At 45.5% G+C, this 22,124-nt stretch overlaps 2 protein-coding genes across 3 annotated transcripts; both read right to left on the reverse strand.

The window, feature by feature from the left end:
• Positions 1–2,036: 2,036 nt before the first annotated feature.
• RBM23 (RNA binding motif protein 23) lies at positions 2,037–12,394 on the reverse strand. Of its 2 annotated transcripts, XM_063089165.1 has the most exons (14): positions 12,247–12,394; positions 8,623–8,698; positions 7,959–8,071; positions 7,426–7,473; positions 6,777–6,950; positions 6,494–6,547; positions 6,233–6,350; positions 5,988–6,140; positions 5,759–5,896; positions 5,333–5,398; positions 3,600–3,795; positions 3,390–3,512; positions 3,210–3,294; positions 2,037–3,113 (listed from the first exon to the last, which is right to left on the reverse strand). In XM_063089165.1, the coding sequence occupies exons 2-14, from the start codon at positions 8,686–8,688 to the stop codon at positions 3,110–3,112; spliced, it is 1,338 nt and encodes a 445-aa protein (XP_062945235.1). In that variant the 5' UTR covers positions 8,689–8,698; positions 12,247–12,394; the 3' UTR covers positions 2,037–3,109. The 2 variants fall into 2 exon arrangements, with proteins under 2 accessions (XP_062945235.1, XP_062945236.1); XM_063089166.1 differs by lacking the exon at positions 2,037–3,113 and having other exon boundaries at positions 3,206–3,294.
• Positions 12,395–13,771: 1,377 nt separating this feature from the next.
• Positions 13,772–22,063, reverse strand: PRMT5 (protein arginine methyltransferase 5). Its single transcript, XM_063089328.1, has 17 exons — positions 21,954–22,063; positions 21,155–21,273; positions 20,759–20,844; positions 20,271–20,405; positions 19,565–19,677; positions 19,368–19,417; positions 19,021–19,184; positions 18,408–18,569; positions 17,972–18,049; positions 17,818–17,876; positions 17,608–17,730; positions 17,346–17,521; positions 16,673–16,782; positions 15,969–16,062; positions 15,672–15,788; positions 15,394–15,458; positions 13,772–14,320 (listed from the first exon to the last, which is right to left on the reverse strand). Exons 1-17 carry the CDS (start codon positions 22,061–22,063, stop codon positions 14,168–14,170), a joined length of 1,914 nt encoding a protein of 637 aa, XP_062945398.1. The 3' UTR covers positions 13,772–14,167.
• Between the last annotated feature and the right edge of the window lie 61 nt (positions 22,064–22,124).

Here is a 22,124-nt window from a genome sequence, read left to right on the forward strand (position 1 = left end):
TTAACTCATTTCCCTTCATCATAAGTGCCAGGACTAAAGGTTCATAGGTCAAGCCCCTGCTTTCACTGGTAGTTCATATCTGAGAGTTACTAGAGTCTGAGAAGGACATAGAGAGAATCTCTATGGTAAGAATACAGCAGTTTACCAAGTGCGCCACGGGCTCGGCCCGCAGAATACAGCAGTTTAAAGAACAGGGAGGAAATGCCACTGCCTTAGAGAAGACAAGCATAGGCTAAAAGCCAAAAGTAGGTGAAAATCCTGTTGACAATTGAGGACTGGTGGATGGCCAGTTAGCTCACTTGGTTAGAGCGCAGTGCCGATAACACCAAGGTCAAGGGTTTGGATCCCAGTATCAGCCAGTCACAAAAAAAAAAAAAAAATGACTGGTGCAAAACTTCTAACTATGCTTGGAAAGATCTGGGTCACAGTCTCACCTCCACCTGACTCTAGCCACCATGCTCAGGTAGGTGAGGTCAAGGAGGTTTCTTTTACCTTACACTGGACCCAGAGGCCGTTCACTGCCCCCTGCTCTCCACTCTAACCACCCCCTGAGGAATGAGTAACAAGAAGGCATTGAGTCACACACAGTGACAGCAGCTGTCACCCACTAGATGCTGTCACCTTATATGGGGTAAGAGAAACAGTAGTCTTAGATGTTTCCTCACTTCCACCATTGTCTTCCTCACTGCAAGAGGCTGTATAAGGAACTAAGAACAGGGAGCAGGGAAGACTGAAGTGGAAGGACCAAAGTGCAGGAAGGCCAAAAGTAGCTAGGGATGGAAGCATAAGGAAACCAAGCAGAGACTGGAGTCCATCTGAGGAAGAAGGCAGGGAGGCAAGGCCTGTGGGTGTTTATAATAGTTTGGAGAAGTCCAAGTCATAAGGTGACCCAGATCATGGCCTCAGGATGACTAACAAAAATGGTCCCCTCTGCCCTTCTCAAGATGCATTAGCAGCCAAATCAATAACTATAGAGGGACTGAGTCATAGCCAGCAGCTCCTACCTAAAAATAATGCATCCTCCGTCCCTTCCCCCAGTCCCAGAAAGCAAACTAGGATAAGACAGGAAGAGGTGGGGGTGGCATCAAAGAGCACAGGAGCAGCAGGTAAGACCACAGGCCTGGAACAATCAGGAGCTAGTTCAGAGTCCCAGTGGCCTTTTATTACACAAACAGGCCTCAAGTACTCAATGATTTAATGTTAAAAGCAACCCCTTAGCCTAATGTCACCACAAAACCATCACCTGCTTAGAAGTCTGAACTGACAGATTAAAACCTAACAGCAATTATGCACATTTTTAGCATAATAAAGTCTTAGCATTCTGTTGCTATAGAGATCAGTGGAGAATGGAGGAGCCCCACAGAGCACTGCCCCTGAAATTCAGGCCTTCTCCTTTCCCTTGGTCCCCAGGCTTCGAAGCCAGGCTCTTTCCCATCCCTAACAAAGCAGGCAGAGGAAGGTGCACCTCCTCTTTAGCAGGGCTATTCCTGGCATACTCAGATCCCCGGAATTCACTGGTTCCAGACCTGTATTATCCCAGAAAGAGCCATCTGGAAAGAAAAAGTTGAGGGGACTGACACTGAGGAATAATAGTATCAGGCTGGGAAAGCCCTGATACATAACACCCAAACCCCTTTGGGTATTAGACTGGGATTTCTACTACAAAGACGGTCAAAGGTAGGTACAGAGGCCAATAGGGTAAGAATGGTGAGCTTAGGTGGCTTCTCTGGTACTTGGTAAGCTCCTCAAGTGGAAACACCCCTAAAGGAAGGTGCAGAATGTGCTACTGTCACACTGCCATCTGGTGGAAAGACAAGATTTGTCTTTCAGCACAGAGGTGGAGCCTGGAAGTCTTTCCAGTGGGCAAGTAGGTATGGACATAGTTAAGATGTAGACAGATGCAGAAAGGAGACCATGAGGCCGTGAGTATAATGCAGGTACAGATGGGAACCCCACCCAAGTGTGAACCTTTTGTCCATTTTTCTTTCTAAAGGTTAAATAAAACAAAATAAAAATAAAAATGAACGAAAACACAGTGACGTCATGAATCTTTTATATCTCTAGAACCATCATAGTTTGGGCTCAAGAGAAGTTAACATAGACAGACACACCAACTGACTGAGACCACACACATATGGACAGCAGCCGCCACATCAAGTGGGCTTGCCTTTTATACAAAGTTTATATATATATATATATATATATATATATATATTTATGTACACAGACACAAGGATATAAAATCCAGTGAGAAGGGCTCAACATGTGCCCAGGTAGGGAATAGGAGCGGCTTTGAGACCATGATATTGGCACACAGGAAGTGGTGGAGAGTAGCAAACTTCCTCCGTGCTCCCATCCTGGGCCAAAGGGAGGACCTGGGAGGAAGGACAAGGATACAAAGGAAGATGGAAAATATTGGAAAGGTACCCCCACCTTTTACTAACCTCCTGAAAGCCTCTAAGATATCCAAAATGTCTGGCAGGATAGATCACTCCCACACCTCCCAGCAAAATGCTGAGCCTGCAGTAGTTCTGGTCTCAAGCTGCACCAAGCAGAGGTCTAAGGTAGGCTTCACAATGCACTTATCTGTGCTATCTTCCAGGGCCCCTGTAGCATAAAGCCAGCACCTTCAAGGTTCACTCCCTCAAACTTCAAAGTCCTCTTGACTCAGAGGTCCTAAGGGTTTCCTTGACAGATTCCTTGACCAAAGTAATGGTATAGGAAAAGAAGAGAGGTCAGTTTCCTCAGTTAATGCCCTGTGGCCTTCCCAATGGGGGAGGTATCAAGGAATCTCTACGAGGTGGTTGGAAAGGGCAAGGTAGTCATCTTAGGACACCATACACATGGATAAACAGATATTCAATGTAGGCATAGATTCTGTTCTCTTCAACTGCGGGTTTTGCTCAGCGGAGCCCATTCCCAGTGGGGCCATGGGCAGGAGCTCTTCTTGGTATCTAAGTGTGGCCCCAAATCCCCCAGAGTCAATGTCCATGCCCTCAGGATGTCTTGGTCCACAAAAATGGAGAGATGGGGCCGTGGAAGAGTAGATGTGGAGAAGGGAGTGGCAGGACCCAGAGGCACAGGGAGGCAAGTGTGCTGAGCCACTGATTTACCTATGGCAAGAAGAGGAGATAAATGGGCAGCCAAAAAAAACAAAAGAAAGAGAATAACCAAAGACTAAAATAAGGTAGGCCCGCCCGGAGACTCACATGGTCTGGGGGGTAAAGAGGCTGGAGAGCTGGAAGCACTGGGAGGCGATTGCCTGGGAGGCGAGGTTCAGGGCAGGACTCAGAGCTAGAATAAAGAGAGGCAGAGTGAGTGAGCTAGTACAGAGCATTCCTCCTTTCCAGACCCTAACCCTTCTCTCCCTTTCCCGAGTCCAAATCTACCAGTCAGAGCCGCTGGGTTTAGGGCCCCCAAGGGAACCGGTCCATTCAGTTGCAAGGCGGCAGCTTGGGCAGCGGCAGCGGCAGCAGCAGCAGCAGCTGTGGTTGGCAGCTGGATTCCAGAGCCTAAAAGGAGAAGAAAAGGTGGAGTTAAGTCCCAACCCTAGATCTAAAATCCATCCCCATGTTTTTCACCCTGCAGAGATACTCTACCTTCTGCCAGTTTGGCCATGAGCTGCAAACGTCCACCTGCTGCTCCCATATCCAGGTCCTGGTCACCATCAGGAAAAGTGATATCTGTGCTACCATCCGGTCGCTCAGTCACATGGCCAACCCTCATAGGTCGACCAGCAAGCTCAAAGCCATTCAACTGTTCCAGGGCCCGCCGGGCACACTCAGAGTCAGAGAACTATGAGAAACCCAGGCCGTGTCAGTCATCTCCTGGCCACAGACGTGGTCTTAAAGCCCCATGAACACTCCCTAGTTCTACTATCCCAGGAATATTCCATGCTCACTGTGGTATAAACTTTTCTTTCCCAGGGAATGTGACTTAATATCCCCAATGTCCCAAAATGGTTCTCTGAAAAGGACCTTTTCCAGCTGATTCAATGGCAGTCACTTTTCAATCTTCCACTAAGAATCTAACAACGTAAAAAGTCTACTATCTGTAGGAAATCTAGTCTGACAGGCTGTTTCACAAATGTGCGTATAAAAATGGAAGTAAGACAGGCTGAGAGACAAGGCTTCTGGGCTTTTAACTCAGCTCTTAGGACTAGTAAGTTTTAGTTCTCAGTCAAGTACTAAACTCTGGAAAGCCAGAGCCCAGGCTTGGGAGGAAACATACCCTAGTGCTGAGAGCAAGACAGCACCCACACCCCACATACACACCAGTGCTGCTGATTAAAGTGACTTGCTGACCAGAGGCCCTCTACTCTCTAGTTCTTCTCATCAGCAGCACCAGCAGCACCACTGTGTAAAAAGGGACTCCCAGTCTGCTGTTTTTTTGTCAAGGTTGTTGACTTAAAAAGCAGCAACACAGTGACAAAAAGGCCCCAGAGAAGCCTTTCCACATCTGAGTCACAAAGAGAGCTTACTTTGAAGAGGTCACTAGCTACCACAGAATCATCAACACTACAGCTGGCTTTGTTTACTCTGGTATCACAAGCCCTAGGGCCTGGCACGTGGTACCGGCAGTTTCTGGGCAGGTGATGTAGGTGGCCTGCTTCTACTGGATACTTTTGAGGTGAGCAATTCCCATGGTAGGACACAACCTACAATACTGTGGGCAACTGTGGGGGTGTATGCTGCTTGGATTAAGCCCAGAGAATGTAAACATCTATCAGACTTTATGTCTGGCAGCCAGTTCTCAGCCTGAAGTCACATAGGGTTAGAAGAACCAGTTACAGGAATTAGAAATAATTTTTTTGGAGTGTGAGGAAAATTTGAAACTTGCCCAATATTAGGTAGCCTCCTTACTCTCCCTATAATGCTATTTTAATACAAAGATCTTTCTTAATGGAGAAACGCTTCAAATGAGGTAGAGCCAAAGGGCAGTATAACTTCCTATTCCCACCCCTATCATGAGAATACACCAAATCTATAAAGCATGTCTTTAAAACCCCTTACCTAACCTCCTCATGCCCCCAACCTTTTAGCTGCAGCCTGGAATCATTACTATTACCCAAAGAGCAAGTTGCAGCACCAGGGAAGCTGGTTGAACTCCTGGACACCCCCATACCAAGGCCACTGACAGAGTGTAGGAACAAAGCCAAGATCTCAAGCAATGCACTCATCTCAAGGGGCAGAAGGCTAGTCCAAGCTTCAGGCACCAGGGTTTATGGGTCATTTAGACAGTTCCTAAAGGAGGAGGATGAAGCTAAGCTGCAAAATCAGACAAGTGGACAAACCCAAAGTGAAATTTAAAAATTAAAAGATTAGAGACTCACCATAATGAAACCATAACCTTTAGAGCGACCTGTATCTGAGTCCTTCATCAGGACAATATTATCAATCTGTAGTAGAATAGGAAAGAATTATTAATAATCCTTTGACTAGCCCACACCTTTGATCTTTCCTATCCAAATTACTCTAAATACCTCTAACCTTCTAGTTGACAAATTACATCTCTCCAAATCTTCTTTCAAAAAGAGATGAACACTTTTCCCAATATTACTTAATTTGGAGCCTATTATTTGATTTCACTGTGTCTCACTTATCTGTCTACTGAGCAGCATGAATAGAATGGAGCCTAACTTTCACAGAATGGACCCATAATGCCCATTATGATGTATGCAGTGGGTTAATCATGGCCAAACAGAACCCTCCCCACTTTTTTCAATTCTCTTCAGAGGTTCCCCTCACTTTCTACTCACTTTGCCAAAAGGCTCAAAGATGCCCCGGAGCATGTCCTCAGTGATATTGAAGTGCAGGGAGCCCACATAAAGGCGCATTGGTCCACCACTGCCCTTCTGTAGGTTGTTGGCCATGGCTGCCAGTCGGTTTTTCTCAGCCTAGGGAAGAAGGAAATGATATGTCGTGACCCATGTCCAACCCCTCCACATCCTGCAATCTTGTTTTATGTCAATTTCTCAACCTGCTTACCTGTGAGGCCTGTACAATGATAGGCACTCCAAGCAGCCGTTGCCCAGTCAGCCCGATGGCCAGTGGCACAGATTGGATTTCACAGAATTCTACGTAGGCAATGCCCTTAGAACGACGTGAATTCCGATCTGAGATGATACGCACATCACGAACCTATCCAGGGCACAAAAGAAATCCTGAGTTGGGCATAAAGGGAGATAAACAGAAGATAGGCTACTCAGAAGAAAACTAAGGTGAGAGGGTACCTTGCCAACAGCAGAGAAAAATTCTTCCAGATCTCGAGGCCGAATGCGGGCAGCTAACTGCATACAGAAAACTGTGCGGGCATCACGCTCCTCAGGACTCAGATTATCAACAGGCTCCCTGGAAAGTAAAATGTGTTAAGGCCACGCCTCCCAATAATTGATCACTTTTTCTCCAGCTAACACTAAAGTACTACACATTCCTGCAGTTTGGCTCAAGCAACCACCTCACAATCCCTAAAAAAGTGTTCATTATCAGCTCACCTGACTGGGCTCTTCTCTCTGAAATGAGGACTCTTACTGTGTCCATATCTACGCCTAAGGAATAGAGAAAAACAAAAGTGAAACCAATGCTGGGTCTTCCATCATGAGAAAACCAGACTCCAACACCTCATCTCACATGTGAATTCTAAATACCACCCATTCAGTGACTGAGTATCCTGCCTATCACGACGGGTTATAAGCACCCTAAGGCAGGGTCCACAGTGCACTTGTTGTTTTACCCAGATTACTATACAAAGGTGATCATATTAGCAAAAGGTGATACCCAGTGGCAAGTGGAGGACTCCTGTAGCGAACACGATCCTCACGACGCCAGTCCCGATTTCTTGACTCACTACTATGTCGACGATCCCAGCTACGGCTGCGATGACGGCGCTGCCGATCCCGACTTCGGCTCCGACTATTTCTTCGTCTATGCCGATCCCGGTCTCGACTATGGCTACAGATGGAAATGACTTTTAAGTTTTTTTTTTTTTTTTTTTTTTTTTTTTGTCTTTTTCGTGACCGGCACTCAGCCAGTGAGTGCACCAGCCTAATATTATTACATAGGATCCGAACCCGCAGCAGTAGCGTCGCTGCGCTCCCAAGCGCCGCACTCTCCCGAGTGCGCCACAGGCTCGGCCCGACTTTTAAGTTTTTAAAAGACCAAACAAGGGCCGAGCCCGTGGCGCACTCGGGAGAGTGCAGCACTGGGAGCGCAGCGACGCTCCCGCCACGGGTTCGGATCCTATATAGGAATGGCCGGTGCACTCACTGGCTGAGTACCGGTCACGAAAAAGACAAAAAAAATAAAAAATAAAAAAAAAAAAATAAAAGACCAAACAAACCTCTTTTGGCCTTTAACCTATAGCTTACTCTGGTATCTTTCCATTTATGATAATTCCCAAGACCCAACAGCCCCCAGAATTACTAACCTGTGCTTCCTATCCTTGCTTCTACTATGGCTCCGACTCCTCTTCTTCCTGTGAAACAGAGTAAATTCTTACTACTGAGGTTTGATTCTCTCTCCCACAGAAAAAGAATGACAGGAAGTTCAAGGTGAACCAGAAAGCATCAAAAGACCAAAGCTTAGAAGATGATCTGGAACTAGTTCTCATCAACTGCACAACACTTACTTACACAAAGCTCTGAATGATGTCAGGCATCAGAAGCGGCCATTTCTCCCCCCAAGCCAAGCAAAATCTTGTGTTTCCAAATCAGGGGTCCTCTTGCTAATATTATTCAAATGAAATGTATCAATGCTAGAAATAATCCACAAATGTACACTGGGAAGTGAAGACTAGAACATCATTAAACCAAGTGACCATTATTCCCATGACCCAGTGGAATTATTAGTACAAGTCAGCAGTCTTAAGAGCGACCACCTCTTAGTTCTGGCTGTTTCTCCAATGGATGCAGTTGTTACCCTTCCCCAAGCTGCCAACCCATTTCTTCACCCCACACTCACTTGCTTGTCTCCCCAGTGGTGCTGCTCCCACTGGTACCACTGCCATTGTTGCCGGTGCTATTGGTGGTATTGCTAGGACTGTCCTTTTTAACCTCTTTCTTTTGCTGCTCATCCTGAGGAGTTCGCCAGGAAAATATCACAAGGTACAAGGTAGCAGGCACACAGATTCCATTGGGCAAAAAGAACAAAGGTGGACAAGAAAGAAATCAAAGTTCTCAATTATCTAGCCAGTTTTTGAGCACCTGGATCTTCTATCAAAGGGAATAAGAGGAAACTATGCAAAAGGAAGAGATCAGAATGACAGATTTTGATATCAAACTTCAGCTACCCAACATCTGTTCCACTGACATGCATTTCCCAGGAGAATGAGATATTGTCGCTATGCCTGAGTTACACTGACTTTCTATTGCTGTCACTGAGAGTTACAAGCAAAGCACATGTTACCACCACGTTATGTGCCCACCCCTGCTTTTTGGGGGTCCTCTCTAAAAGTATGGCCCTTGAGTATGGGTCCCAGCAAAGCTTACTAAGACTATACCTTTTATGAATAGTCACCATACATAATAAACAAGCAGGGAAAGAGGATTCACAAAATGTTGAAACTGATGATCCACAACTGTTCTTTCTTATTAAACAATTCCAGGAGTGAGGTGGGGAATATTACCTCCTCTTTTTTATAGGGAGCTTCCAGCATGGCCTCAATCACTATATCAAAGTCATCAGATGCCATCGTGTCAGATCTGAGGAGAGGATATCGATATATAAGAACCTGATTTATATTTTTCCTCCCCTTCCAGTACCATACATTCCTTTCCCCCTCCAAGAAACAGATTTCAGGATATACAGTTCTGTTTCTTGAACTCCAAAGGGATCTTACCGGCTGCCTGTTACCCTGGGTTTATTTTTGCACCTTAAAGATCTGAACTAGTTCTACTTGGTGGCTTAGAAATGGCCAAGGGTCTAGAAAGAAATTGAAAACCTAGGTAGAGAGAAAATACAATACAGATGCCATCCTGTGAAGAGAAAGTGCTGGTACTTAAAATTACTATTCACTTTACAATGGACACTGTGTTTCCATTCTACTGTTCAAAATTCTGAATAAATAACTGATTTAAACTTAAATTGTAAAAAATAAGCACATATTTCCAATAAAAAGTTGAAGACTAAAAATAAGAAGACAAAACAACACCAGAATGATAAAAATTTGCCCTAAGCTCTTCCCCACATAACTAAACACCAATAATTAGGGCCTTATCACTAAGCATTTTCTGTCCAATACCAACTAGAGTTTAGATAACTCAGAAATATTATGATAAAGACAGGCTTAACCAATCCCACTTTGAAGCCTTTCTGTACGGCAAGCAGGGTAAAACTTCTCGCCTCCCTTAACCTTTCACATCTAGCAATTGTCTTTCCCCAGTCTGTCCACCACAGGTCTGTTAAATAAAAAAAACAGAAAACACCAGACAAAATCAAAGTTATTCAAAAATTACTGGTCTGGAATTATCAATACACACAACATGGATGAATCTGAAAATAATTATGCTGAGTGAAAGAAACCAGACACAAAAAGAGTAAGCACTGAATGATTCCATTTATATAAAATTTTAGAAAATGCAAACTAGTCACAGAAAGCACATCAGTGGCTACCTAGGGACAGGAACAGGAATGGAGGGACCAGGAGGAAAGGATTAAAAAAGGGCATGAGAAAATCTGGAGGAGTGATGGATTCATGGACATTTACACATACCAAAACACCTTAGATTGTACACTTTTAACGTGTACAGTTTTACTGTACGCCCATTATATATATCTCAATGATGCTGAAAAAAAAAAAACTAATCTGTGGAATTTCTATGCAAGGAGGCTATCATAATCAGACTTTCCATATCCACAAGGGCTTTGTCATCTTTAAAACAGCTAATGAGCCATCCAAAGATGCTGCCCCGGTTGTCCTCAGAGCCCATAAACCAATTTGATGATTTAGTAAGTGTGAGAATTACACCTATCATTTATAGTACCTATAACGGCTAAGCACTGTGCTAAGCATGTTACAGAAACTATTCTTAGAAAGATAAAAAATTACTCGGAGCCAAATTTAAGGCTTACGATGGAAATCAAACCAAAATCAAATAGATATGTCTAAAAACCAGTGAACTCAATCTTTTACAATAATAACACCTTACATTTAATTAGCAATCAAAGGTAATACAGGTTTCAGGCAGATAATAATTAATCCATTCAAAGATTTTAAAAACTGAGGTTTTGTGAACTGTCCAAAGTCACATAGTTCAAATGGAGGAGTTAATTCTTGATTAGAGAGGTCTTCTAACTCTAAGTCTAATGTTCTATCCGTTATATCAGGTTACCTCTCTCATGTGGCTTATAACTTAATCTTTTTTTGCCATCCCTCCCCCTATAACTTAACAGTGAAGGAAACTGTTTAAAAGTACACAGCATATCAAGATGCCTTTTAAATATACACTCACTGAACATGAATGTTTTGATACGTTTATCAAAAGAATCAGTACCATTAGTCACACCTATTGTGAGGCGTCTATATCTGTGCCATGTAAAGTGTATGCTTCAAAATATCAGGAACCAGACTAACTGTAATATATACAATCTGGTCCACTGTGGAAAAATGGTTCTAAAAATAGAAGTTTTTGATTCTCAAACTGTTCCTTTCAGTCATTTTGGCTGCCAAGTCCACACCAATTTTCTAATTGTAAAAAAAAAACCAAAAAACAAAAAATGTTATAACAATCTGCCTTTTCTTCTCCAAATGAAATGCTTCTGATTTCAATAACTGCTCACTGTTGGGCTGGCTGGTTAGCTACACTGATTGATTACAGCGCGGTATTATAACACCTAGGTCAAGAGTTTGGATCCCTGTACTGGCCAGTGGCAAAGAAAAAAAAAAAAAGCTCATTGTTGAGTGCTAGCACACAGGGTGGGGGTAACTAACACACAAAAACTTTCACTTACATAGACAATCCTCTATAAATGAACTTCTATATAAATATGAAGAAACTAATTAATGAACTTAGGCACATATACAACACAGCACTCTATTTCAAAACTTGCAATCTCACTGGGTTTAGTGGGTGTTACTAGATGTCCTAAAAGCAGTAAAGTGTCAAACACTCCATTTTCAGAGGTTGTTAGTTTTCATTTACTTATTTATTTTGGCGGCTGGGCGAGAGGGCAATCTGAACCCTTATCCTTGGTGTTACCAGCACCAGGCTCTCCCAAGTGAGCTAACTGGCCAGCCCTAGGTTGGCAGTTTTCAAACTCTGACCGTGTCCTAATTTACGGGTCAAGGTCCATTCAATCCATCCACATATACACTATAGCTTGCTTCCACCCCTGCATTAGAGGCTCACAATCAAGGCAATGACTGGACCTTGGCATAGCACAGTCAAGACCCAAGCCAACAAGTAAACCCCACTACTGAAGAGGCAGAGGAGAGTGAGGAACCACTGTCAGCCCAGCGCAGGAAGAATTCACCAAACACTGTAGTCCCAGGGGTGATGCTAGCGCCATCCTGGGTCCGGTGACTGAGAGGCACAAACACCTCCAAACTGAAGGCAGCTTAATTAAGAACAGGAACAGTGAGAAAGATAAAAATATTTCTTGAAAAACTGCCCTTACATATTGTGTAACGAGCCACGGCTACGCTTTAAAAAATGGTCCTAAAAAAACAGACTGGCACCAACTCTGCGAGAGCCAGTGTTCCCCCGCTCAATTCTCCTATGTGGCTTCACCATATATTTACTGAATGCGTGGTCAGAAAAATTAAAAAGGGAAAAGTTCACAGAGACCAATATAGTGAACTCCAGTCTTCAAAATGCTGGGGATTGAGAAAGAAATCTCACTTCCCTTATCACCCTCTGAGTGGTGGCACCACTGGCTGAAAACCGATCATACATGTCCTCTCAGGCCATGGAGGTTCAATGCTCCCCCCCCCAGAATGGGCGACCCTAAGTGTCATGGCTGCTGGGACCTGGAAAGAGAATCAAGTTACTGGGATCCGTGAAACTGCATCTTTACCAGTATAGAATATAGCCACGAGGGTGCCGATCTCGAAAAGCATGCCAGTTGGCTACATTTCGGTAGCGAACACTCCAGATCAAAATAAACCAAAAAGTACTTTTCCTTAATTTTTAAAAGTTTGTCTGATTCTGTTCATGACGCCATTTTCTGCCTGTGACGTCAGGGGGAAGCGCCGTGCGGCAACGTCACGCTTAAGTGACGTTGCGGGGTACCGGGTTTCAGGGTTTCTCACCAGTTCCGGGTCCCCGCAGGGGGATCCCGGTTCTCTCCGTTCCTTTCGGTGTGTTGGGAGGCGGGAAGCTCGGCTATTTCCTAGAGTGTCCCCAGTAAAAGAAGCACTGAAGTAGGAGCTGCTCCTCTCCCCTCAAAATGGCGGAAGCTCCGCCGTCTTCCAGAACCTTCCCCAATCTGCGCATGCGCCGAAACACAGGCGGTTGAACTAATCTCACTGGTATCGCGGCAGCAGGCCAAAGTACAGGTTTTCATTCGCTAAAATCCTAAGTATGGGTGGAGCCAGACTCAAATGTCTCTTAGCAACCATCAAGTTCCCGTTGATTGGCTAATCTCTCAGAGACGCATGAAACTGGAAGCGTCCTTTGGTAGCCGCCCATCACTCTGTCATTGGTTAAAAGACTTGCGGAAGGCGGGGAGAAGGGATCGAGAGCCGGGGTGAAGGACTTTTCCGCCTCAGTCACGGTGCTGGCGCTGGCTAGGCTGACCGGGCAGCTGGAGCCAAGGTGCGGGGTACGATAGACGTCCTTGACTTTCCCTACTTTGACTTGCTGAGAGGGTCACGTCGGTGTTCCCTGGAACCCCTTTGTGGAGTGCAACTGTGTTTGGTTCATGTCGGGGATGCCGGACTCCACACGACTCTTCTGAGCGCGTCGTCTACATAACCCTCCTGACCGCCTAACTAAAGACCTCCTGACTTCAGTGCTTGGGACCTGGGAAACACAGGTCTTGCCAGTTTTGTCTCCTTCCACACTTTACCATGTCATCGCCCGGTCCCACAGGTCACATACCTTCAGTTCAAATAAGTGCCCCACACACCTCCCACTGCAGAGGTTAACCTGCCAGTTTCTGAGGTGACTCCTTGGGTGCAGCAGTACTTAGCCCTCTAACCAGAAAGAAGAAACTGATGTCCATCCTCACTTTCCGAGTACTTCCAGAACCACCAGAGACTTGTTGCCTAATGTAGCTACCCAAAATGTAGCTGGTTATAACATGGAGAGAAGAGAGCCAGAGTCAGAGGACCTGAGTTCCAGTTCTCATTTGGATGCTAACACTACATCATTGTACTGATTTCAAATTCCCCCTCTGTGAAATGGAAAATTGGACTCGATGATCTTTTATGACTTCAAACTCTAATCCTGCAATTGTATTCAAACAAAATGGGTGGCTTCTTGCTGGAGAAGCCTGGGTGGCTTCCAGTTTTTCCTTCAAAAGGTACAGGAGCTGGCAAGTGCAGTGGCTCAGGAAGACAGCTGGATAGCTAGCTTCACTCCCTATCCCATCTTTCTCCAAGGTGGCAAATTCTATGCCTCCCCACAGAAAAGCCTAACCACAGATCCTAATGGACAAGAGCTCATTGTAGCTGGTCAGAAAGGCCCATATCCAGGAGTCCAAGAGTTGCCACTCAGCTTCCTAAGTAGGGAGTAAAGCTAGGCTCCTTCAGGTCTTGGATACGATCAGGGTATAGATCTGAATATGTTTGGGTCTAAGTGAGGTGTGGGAAAACAGAGGCAGGGAGCAGCAGGTAGAGCAGGAAAGAGCCATAACTTTATTTGTATTTCCTCTTACACAAAACCATCAAAACAGGAACAGAGAAGAGCAGAGAAAGGGCTGAAAATTTGTTCAAACCACATGTTCTCAGGGTTATTCCAGGGAGTTCTTCAGGCTGAGTGCCTACTGGTGTAGCTTCAGATCCAGCACTAATTTCTCATGCCCTGGCTTAAAGTCTTTACAGATTGGTCGCCTGGGCCCTGCAATTAATTCTTATCCCTTGCTCACCTTGATGTAAGATAGGAAGGCAGATTGAAATGCCCCTCTCTGGTGGACAAGGAGAATCACTGCCCATAGATGCACTGCACCTTCTGTGCTATAGGAGCAGAACCTGAAGCTGCTTCCAAGGCTCTGGATGCTTGCACACACGGCTAGAGGCCGATGGTGTATGAACGGCCTGTGGGGTTGTGAATAGCAGAACAGACTGGTGCCGTCACAGCCCACTCATACCACACCTTCTTGGAATTGCTGCATCGCCAGAAACGCACACAGATGGTCTGGCCTTCACGCACAGTAATGGGCTGCTGTAAGAAGAAAGACAGGGAGGTTCAGTGCAGAGCCAATGAATTTTATATGGCAATGTATTAAGGGAGGTGTGGAGCTGAAATGATAAACATGACAGACTGTTCCAACCCTCCTGAAGCTTATTTGAAGTCTGTCAGAACACTGAACAATAAGACATTGAACAATCAAAAGTATGGAGTGTTGTGAACATGTACAGGGTACTATGAAAGCACCTAAGAAAGGGAATACTAGGGCTCGACAATTAGTTCAGCTGGTTAGAGCACAATGTTATAACACCAAGGTCAAGGGTTTGGATCCCCCTACCAGACAGCCACCAAAAAAAAAAAAAAAAAAAAAAAGGAATGCTAACGTAGTCTAGGAGGTCAGGGAAAGTTTGACAATAGAAATGTTTAAGGAGAACTGGAAGATAAGTTAGCTGGGTGAAGAGATGAGCAAAAAGTTTACAGGAAAAAAAGAGAGGTGTGAAAGCCTGAGGCAGGAATGAAGATGGGTTATTAGAGGAACCAAAAAAAGGCCCATATGGCTGAAGCAAAGTAAGCAAGGGGACAGTAGCTGAAGAGGCAGGCAAAAACTAGACCATACTAAGTCTTAAAAGCAATGTTCCAGATTCAGACCTTTATCCTAAGGGAAGTGGGAAGGCACTGAAGGGTTTTTAGCAACAAAGAGATAATATCAGATTTGAGTTTTTAAAAGATGACTTTTGCTCAAGGTAGAGAAAGGACAGAAGAGTAGCAACAGTAGATGTGGGGAAGTCAGGTAGAAAGCCACTGTAGGTAATCCCAACACCTACAGCCAGGATCCAAGAGCATGTGACAGCAGTAGAACATGGGTTATAGCCATGTTCCTGGGAAAAGGAAAGGGGCAGAACACCAATGACAAAAGTTACTTCTTAACCTGGGCCGAGCCCGTGGCGCACTCGGTAGAGTGCTGCGCTGGGAGCGCGGCAACGCTCCCGCCGCGGGTTCAGATCCTATATAGGAATGACCGGTGCACTCACGAAAAAAAAAAAAAAAAAAAAACGACAAAAAAAAAGTTACTTTTTAACCTACATAATCTTAGAGGTGATGCCTACCTTAATGGGGAAGAGGATGGGAAACCATGAGAACATCCCAGGAGAGTGAGTCTCTGGACGGATACCTGTGTAAACAAAATAATGAAAAAATTGAGGTCTCCTTGACTGTGCCTTTTGCCTAGGTTAAAGAGGGTCTCTTCTGTGATCACAGAAACAAGTATTCAAAGATCTCCATTCACTGACTCCTGGGCTCCCCATGAATCTAAATGAGACATGTATCTAAGCTGCCCGGGCAGCACACCCTCATAACCCTGCCATCCACTGCTTCAGATACTCACTAAGAGTGATGTCCTGATAAAGCACAGTCTCAAAGTAGCCTGCAAAGCCATGCAGTACTGTGTTCACCTCTATGGGAAATTCCAAGGTACAGTAACGATTGTTGTCAATCATAGGATCTGTCAGGAAAGAAAGACTTATGTGGGTGAAGAGGGGCCAGAAACCCTAGACAACCTGGTAAAGCATGAGCAAGACCCAGGAAGGGAAGCCTAGACAGGGCAGACTTAGGCAGCAGGGGAAGAAAGCAGGAGGGTGAGCTCACACCTCTCCAGTCAGAGGACAGCCATGCAGGAACCTACCTCTATTGGGATGGCTAAAGGTGAAACAGGGTTGAGGCGCAGACAGCTGGTGGAAGTTGTGCAGCCGTACCACATAAGGCATCTCAAACTGAGCCTGTCCAGTGTGAGAAAGAGAGCAAGAGCTGGAAAAGACAGGAAAGAGATACCTACTTCCCCAGGGGAAAAAGCTCAAGCCTCAGGGACACAGAGAAGGATAAAAACAGTTTCACTTCAACTACTTTTCCCCCATCTCCAACTTCTCCTTTACCTCTTCTTCTCCAGTGGAGGAAAACGGTTATATTCTAATACGGAAAAAGAAGAGGACTAAAGAGTGCCACTTCCTGAATAGGGAGGTGGGAGCTGGAATCTGTTAATCTTTTTAGCTCATCCAAGGGGTGGGAGTTGTTTTTGTTTTTGTTTTAGCATATATGTGTCATGAATAAAGTTGGGGTTTTTTTGTTTGTTTTTTAAAAAGATGACTGGTAAGGGGATCTTAGCCCTTGGCTTGGTGTTGTCAGCACCACGCTCTCCCAAGTGAGCTAACCAGCCATCCCTATATAGGATCCGAACCCGTGGCCTTGGTGTTATCAGCACTGCACTCTCCCAAGTGAGCCACGGGCCGGCCCTAAAGTTGTTTTTGAAAATAAAAATTGTTTGGTCTAAAAAACTAAAAAAAATAATAAAAATAGAGTACCACTTCTTTCCAGAACAGAGTGTCTCTTTACCTCAGGATCACGGTCCTTTTCCCGACAAGCTCGGACCTCATTGTACAGCTTGGAGGAGGAGATGGGAGCCAGAAAGGAAGTGTACTCCCCAGGGATGCTCACGCCATCATCTGCATAGCAGGAGGGCCATATTAATTCCAGAGGGAGGGAAATGTTGTATCTATACTAAACAAACGCTCAAACCTTCCACATCAAAACAGACCATGGCAGGAAGAGGCAGCTCAATATTGTCATTCCTAGGCCTGCCTGCTCCCAACTCCTGTCAGGGAGAATTACACTTCTAGGTTAATTTACAGAGTCACACAAGATTAAAACTGAAGGAACGTAAAATATTCTAATCTGGTGGTTCTTAACTTTTGTGGGGTCGCGAAGCCCCACAAAAGTTCCTGATGAAAGCTAAGCCCAAGTTACATATTACATCAGCTCAGTGAGTCCACAGACCTTATAGGTAAAGAATCTCTGCTCTAGCCCACTCCCCTCATTTTACAGATGTGAACACTGAGGTTCAGAGAGATGATTTCATTTGTTAAGGGCACAGAGGCAGTGAAGCAACAGTTCTCAAACTCATGATCTGATCCAAGCCCAACCCACCATTTCCTAAACCCTGTAACCTCCTTCCAGGTTGCTGCCCCACCCGCCATCACCCCTCTTATACACCCCAACCTGGAGGCACCTCTTAGGAAATGCTGGGCTCCATCCAGGCACTCGGGTGACAATTCATTATCAGCGAAGGAGCCCAGAAGCTCACTGACAATGATGTCTGCTTTCTCTGGAGCCACCCATTCCCTCATGTCTGATGAGACTACTGTCACCTGGCTTCCCCATTCTTCAAACTGCCAATTCTCTAACCTGAAACAGAGATGATACAGGTGAGGAGAAATGTTAAGGAAATCAGTAACATGGACAAACTTCCCAGCAAGCAGGTTGCTACTCACGTCACCACAGCATTTGGGTTCTTCTCCACGGCATACAGCTTTATCCGTCGGTCAGCCTGCTTGGCTGCCCGCAGGGAAGCATTTACCAGGGGACCCCGGCCTGCTCCCAGCACCATCAGTACCCTAAGAAAGAAGGAGGAAGAGTCAAGCAGACTCAGCATATAGAGAAGTAGGTATGCAAGTCCCCAGGATTGTAGGGAAGGCACTCACTGGACATTGGTATCCTTCTCCTCTTCTGGTACTCGGTCTAGCAGACATTTATAGATGGCCTGGGGGAAAGAGAAAAGACCTCATGGCTATAATCCTATTCTCACCCAGGTCATCCTGGCCCTATGCTTTAATTAGCCTGGGCCCCACACTGTACCTGTTGGTACTGAGAGTATTTGATGGGGTCCTTTTCAAATACTTCGTATGTCTGAGATTCCAGATTGTCCATCAGTGGCTGATGAATAAAAGGAAAAAGACAAAGTAAGTTAGCCAATTTCTGTTAAGGGACAATGCACCAGAATGTCAAAAATGTCAAGGGCCTGTGGCTCACTTGGGAGAGTGTGGTGCTGATAACACCAAGGCCACGGGTTCAGATCCCTATATAGGGATGGGCGGTTCGCTCACTTGGCAGAGTGTGGTGCTGACAACACGAAGTCAAGGATTAAGATCCCCTTACCAGTCATCTTTTAAAAGAAAAAAAAAAAAAAAAAACTTCCCAGTCATTCCTAAGCTTTGGTAGAATTCTGGAGCACCTACTCTCAAGAAACATTTTCTGCCCCTGCCTCCCTCCTCTCAGTGTATTCCAGACTCACCTGGAGAGGAGACTGAAGATAGTCTTCATAGCCCTTGGCAAAGAGTTCATAGGCATTGGGTGGAGGGCGGTTCTGGCTTAAGTATTCCAAGTACTGGAGGTAGGAGCAGAACTCCTTTTCTGAGTGGTGGTTGGTGCCTGTGATAATGAACTGCACCTCCAACTGTGAGAGAAGTCAGACCATCAGACACAGTCCTCACACTAAATTCAGGGATATTATAGTTTAAGGCCAAGGAGCCCTAGCATAAAATAAGGCCCAGACCAACAGCTTTTCAGTGTCCACCCCAATACTAACCAAAGCAGCATAAGGCTTCAACAAACTTATAAAGCTCTCTTATGCCATATAAGCATTATCCTGGCTCAAAGGGCCCCATAAATTCTTGGTGTAACTTCCTAAAGGATACCTACAAATTTCCCATGAGGTCTGGTTTCTTTTGAAAGGTTTCTGGGACTCCTACTGACATGTGCTTTTTTGCTCTCAAGATCCCCAACTTTGCTGAAACTGCTCTCCAGAGACCTGAGAAGAGTCAGCCCCACAGGAAAAAAGCATCATACATATATGAATAAGGCAAAAGGTATAGCTGAACCACCTTTAGAACCCTTTTACCACCCACCTTGAGAAGCCGGAAGATCAGCCTCTGGTGCATCTTAGAAAGAACAGGAAATCCCTTCTTATTGGTCAGGAAAATGCTGGTGGGGAGAATGGCTGCTTTGATGGGTTCCCCAAGCCAACGATCAATGACATGATTAGATGGGAGGTCAGCCCCAATTTCAAGAGCTACACAAGGAAGAAAAAGACCTATCAACCACTGCCAGGCAAGAAGCCCTTCCTTGCTCCTTTGAGCAAGGCAGACTGAGGCACAGGGAAAGTAACAAAATTACTTAGTACACACAAAACTCCTGATCTTATTCACAGGACGTCAGGGAAGGGATGCCTATTCCAAGAGCCTTGTGGACTTACCCACTGCAATCCTCTTGCTATAGTCACACAAAGTCCGGAAGTTGTGCCACCTGTCCACAGTCAAATACAGAGAAATACATTTAAATATATATATGGCCCATCAATCACCATAGGTCAAGGAGACTCCCTACAGGATCCACCCTGTACTTCCCTTCACCCTACCCCTTGCCCTGGTATAGCAGCAAAGGGAGGCATACCACATCCACGTCTTTTCCTCCCCACTGTATTCCTCTGTATGTGTAGTTGGTGCATTCTCAATTATATCATCTCTCAGGTCTTCTGGTGCCACCAAGGGTACCCGCATCCAGAACTGCACATTAACAGGTACCCTTTTAGAACTCTCTTTCGAACTCATTGGGTTCAGAAATCTTCCCCCAATTAAAAAGATCTTGATCCAGACCTCAAGTTAATCCCTTTATATGTTTTTCTCAATTATGTATGTATGCATGTCCTGCAGAATGATGTTTCAGTCAGTGACAGACCATATATAAATGGTGGTCGGAGCAACAGGCTATATCATATAGCCTAAATGTGTAGTAGGCTATCCCACCTAGGTTTGTGTAAGTACATGATGTCTGCACAGCCTAATCGCCTAATGACACATCTCTCAGAATGTATCTTTCTCAGAATGTATCCCCATCGTTAAGTGACCCATGACTGTATCTTATAGATATCCTTATGTAAATATCTGCCATGTCTTTGATTTCAACTTTAAATTTCTGGAAATAATACATTCTATGTTTTGAAACTCTCAGCATACCACTTTTAGATTGGGGGGGGTGGGCAATACTGACATTTAAATTCTGCCAAATGCATCCTTCACTTAACAGCTAGGCACAAGAAGGTACCCAGCATAGCCTGACTACCACGATATGCAGCAGGAAAGAAGCCCCTTGGCCATACCATGGAGGAGTGGTGGCCAGTGTGGATGTGGTTGGTCAAAACTCTGGCCAGATTTGTGTTATCTTCCTGATTAAGGGGAAGAAGGAAAGCTGGAAGACCCAGATAGGCCCCAAAATTCAGCTCCTGTAACATGGCCTGGAATAGAGATCAAGAGGAAAAGTTTAAAAGCTAACAACCAAATAGCTTTAATTGCATTCTATCAGTTGTCTTACCAAGTTATGGGGGTATAAAGAACCACTCTCCACCCCTATCTTAGTTATAGACCTAATCTTTAGAAAGATCCAGTAGAGGGCCGGCCCGTGGCTCACTCGGGAGAGTGCGGTGCTGAGAACACCAAGGCCTCGGGTTCGGATCCCATATATGGATGGCCGGTTCGCTCACTGGCTGAGCGTGGTGCTGACAACACCAAGTCAAGGGTTAAGATCCCTTTACCGGTCATCTTTTAAAAAAAAAAAAAAAGAAAGATCCAGTAGAGAGGTCAGTCTTACCGCCTCGGAATTCCTGCGGATCTTCTCCACTTTTGAGTCTGGACGAATCCATGGAGAAAGCTTTCCCACAATGAGCGTATTCCAGTCTGCACTCCCCCACCCAAGAAAGACAAAGACTGAATGAGGTTTAGCCCTTACTTGTTCAATTTCTAGTTCTTAGCAGGGAATAGAGAGTAGAGATAAAAGACAAAGACTTTTTCCACCACAGACATGGGATAGCCTGATGCAGAGTAGGGAACTAACGTTTTTAACAAGTAAGCAAGGAGAAAAAAAAGAGTTATCTGTATCCCAGAGACTAACCAATATGTCCAAGTCAGAAAAGGAGAATGAGGGCCCTAATACAGTAGAAGTTGCTACTGCCTCTAATAATTAAGGAGCATATGGGATGGTCCCTACCCCTTCCTGACAGCAGTAGGTCTGATCGTGTCTGGGGGCCGGGCCGATTCTTAGCAGGTTCCTGAGTGAACTCCCTCTTGAAACGCGGGTGGAAGACAGGCATGCAGAGGAAATCAAACCTACAACCACGACAGACCCAGAATCATCATGTAGAGAGAGCAGCAGTGCCCAGCAGTGCCCAAGAAACTGGCTTTAGGCTATCTTGATTTTGCACAGCCCTTTCAGCTGCCATCAGTCACCCCACTGGGCTGCTGAGTTCTGCCCACGTTGGGGTATATCACTTCCACTGCACTACGCTTCAACTTCTCCCCAAACACAGCCATGGAAAAGATGAGTAAGGAGAAAAGACAGAAATTCATGCCAAATAGAATTCTTTCTACTCTGGTGTCACTGGCTTTCCAGGACTGTCACATCCCAGATTTGCCCCAGTACTGCCCATGCCTCCCCTCCAGATTAACCTCTTCTCTCCCCTGCCCCCTAACACTTCCTTCCACCCCCAGACAACAATCTCGACCTATGGGGCCCTGGAGAATCGACTGTAGGTCCCCTTTTTGAGTTTACCAGACAACTCCCCCCGACTTTTGAACTCAGTTACCACACGCGCCCCCTCTCCCCCCCCACCATAAGTTTCTTTTGTCACGTTCCTGGGGCCGAGGCTTCTCCCATCCAGGGAGTAATAATTTCTCCCGCCCTCATCCTATCCAACCCCCTTAATCCTGCCTCTGAGGGATGACTAGCCTGCCCTTCTCCGTCCCCGAGCTTGGACCCCGCATTCCGCTCGCTGAGGTACAGCCCTCACCCCTGCTTGGCCACAGCCCCCAGTGTGTCAGCTATTTCGGGAACGCAATTCAGGTCCCTCCCGCTGGACACGCGGCTACCACCAGCACCTCCGACCGCCATCGCCGCCATCTTTCCCCTCGCGCTGTACACGCCAGGATTCCTTCGTACTAACAGCCAATCACAAAGCCGA

The sequence above is a fragment of the Cynocephalus volans genome, chromosome 3, assembly GCF_027409185.1.
Source record: "Cynocephalus volans isolate mCynVol1 chromosome 3, mCynVol1.pri, whole genome shotgun sequence".
Taxonomy (NCBI): Eukaryota; Metazoa; Chordata; class Mammalia; order Dermoptera; family Cynocephalidae; genus Cynocephalus; species Cynocephalus volans.

Coding starts and splice junctions, on each gene's coding strand:
- RBM23 (XM_063089165.1), bottom strand. CDS start 8,688: ATGGCATCTGATGACTTTGATATAGTGATTGAGGCCATGCTGGAAGCT. Junction 5,399..5,758: donor TCTTTGAGCCTTTTGGCAAA/GTGAGTAGAAAG, acceptor ATTCTACTACAG/ATTGATAATATTGTCCTGAT. Junction 3,513..3,599: donor CATGGCCAAACTGGCAGAAG/GTAGAGTATCTC, acceptor TTCTCCTTTTAG/GCTCTGGAATCCAGCTGCCA.
- PRMT5 (XM_063089328.1), bottom strand. CDS start 22,063: ATGGCGGCGATGGCGGTCGGAGGTGCTGGTGGTAGCCGCGTGTCCAGC. Junction 21,274..21,953: donor GGGGCTGTGGCCAAGCAGGG/GTGAGGGCTGTA, acceptor TCGTGGTTGTAG/GTTTGATTTCCTCTGCATGC. Junction 19,185..19,367: donor TAGCAAGAGGATTGCAGTGG/GTAAGTCCACAA, acceptor TTCCTTGTGTAG/CTCTTGAAATTGGGGCTGAC.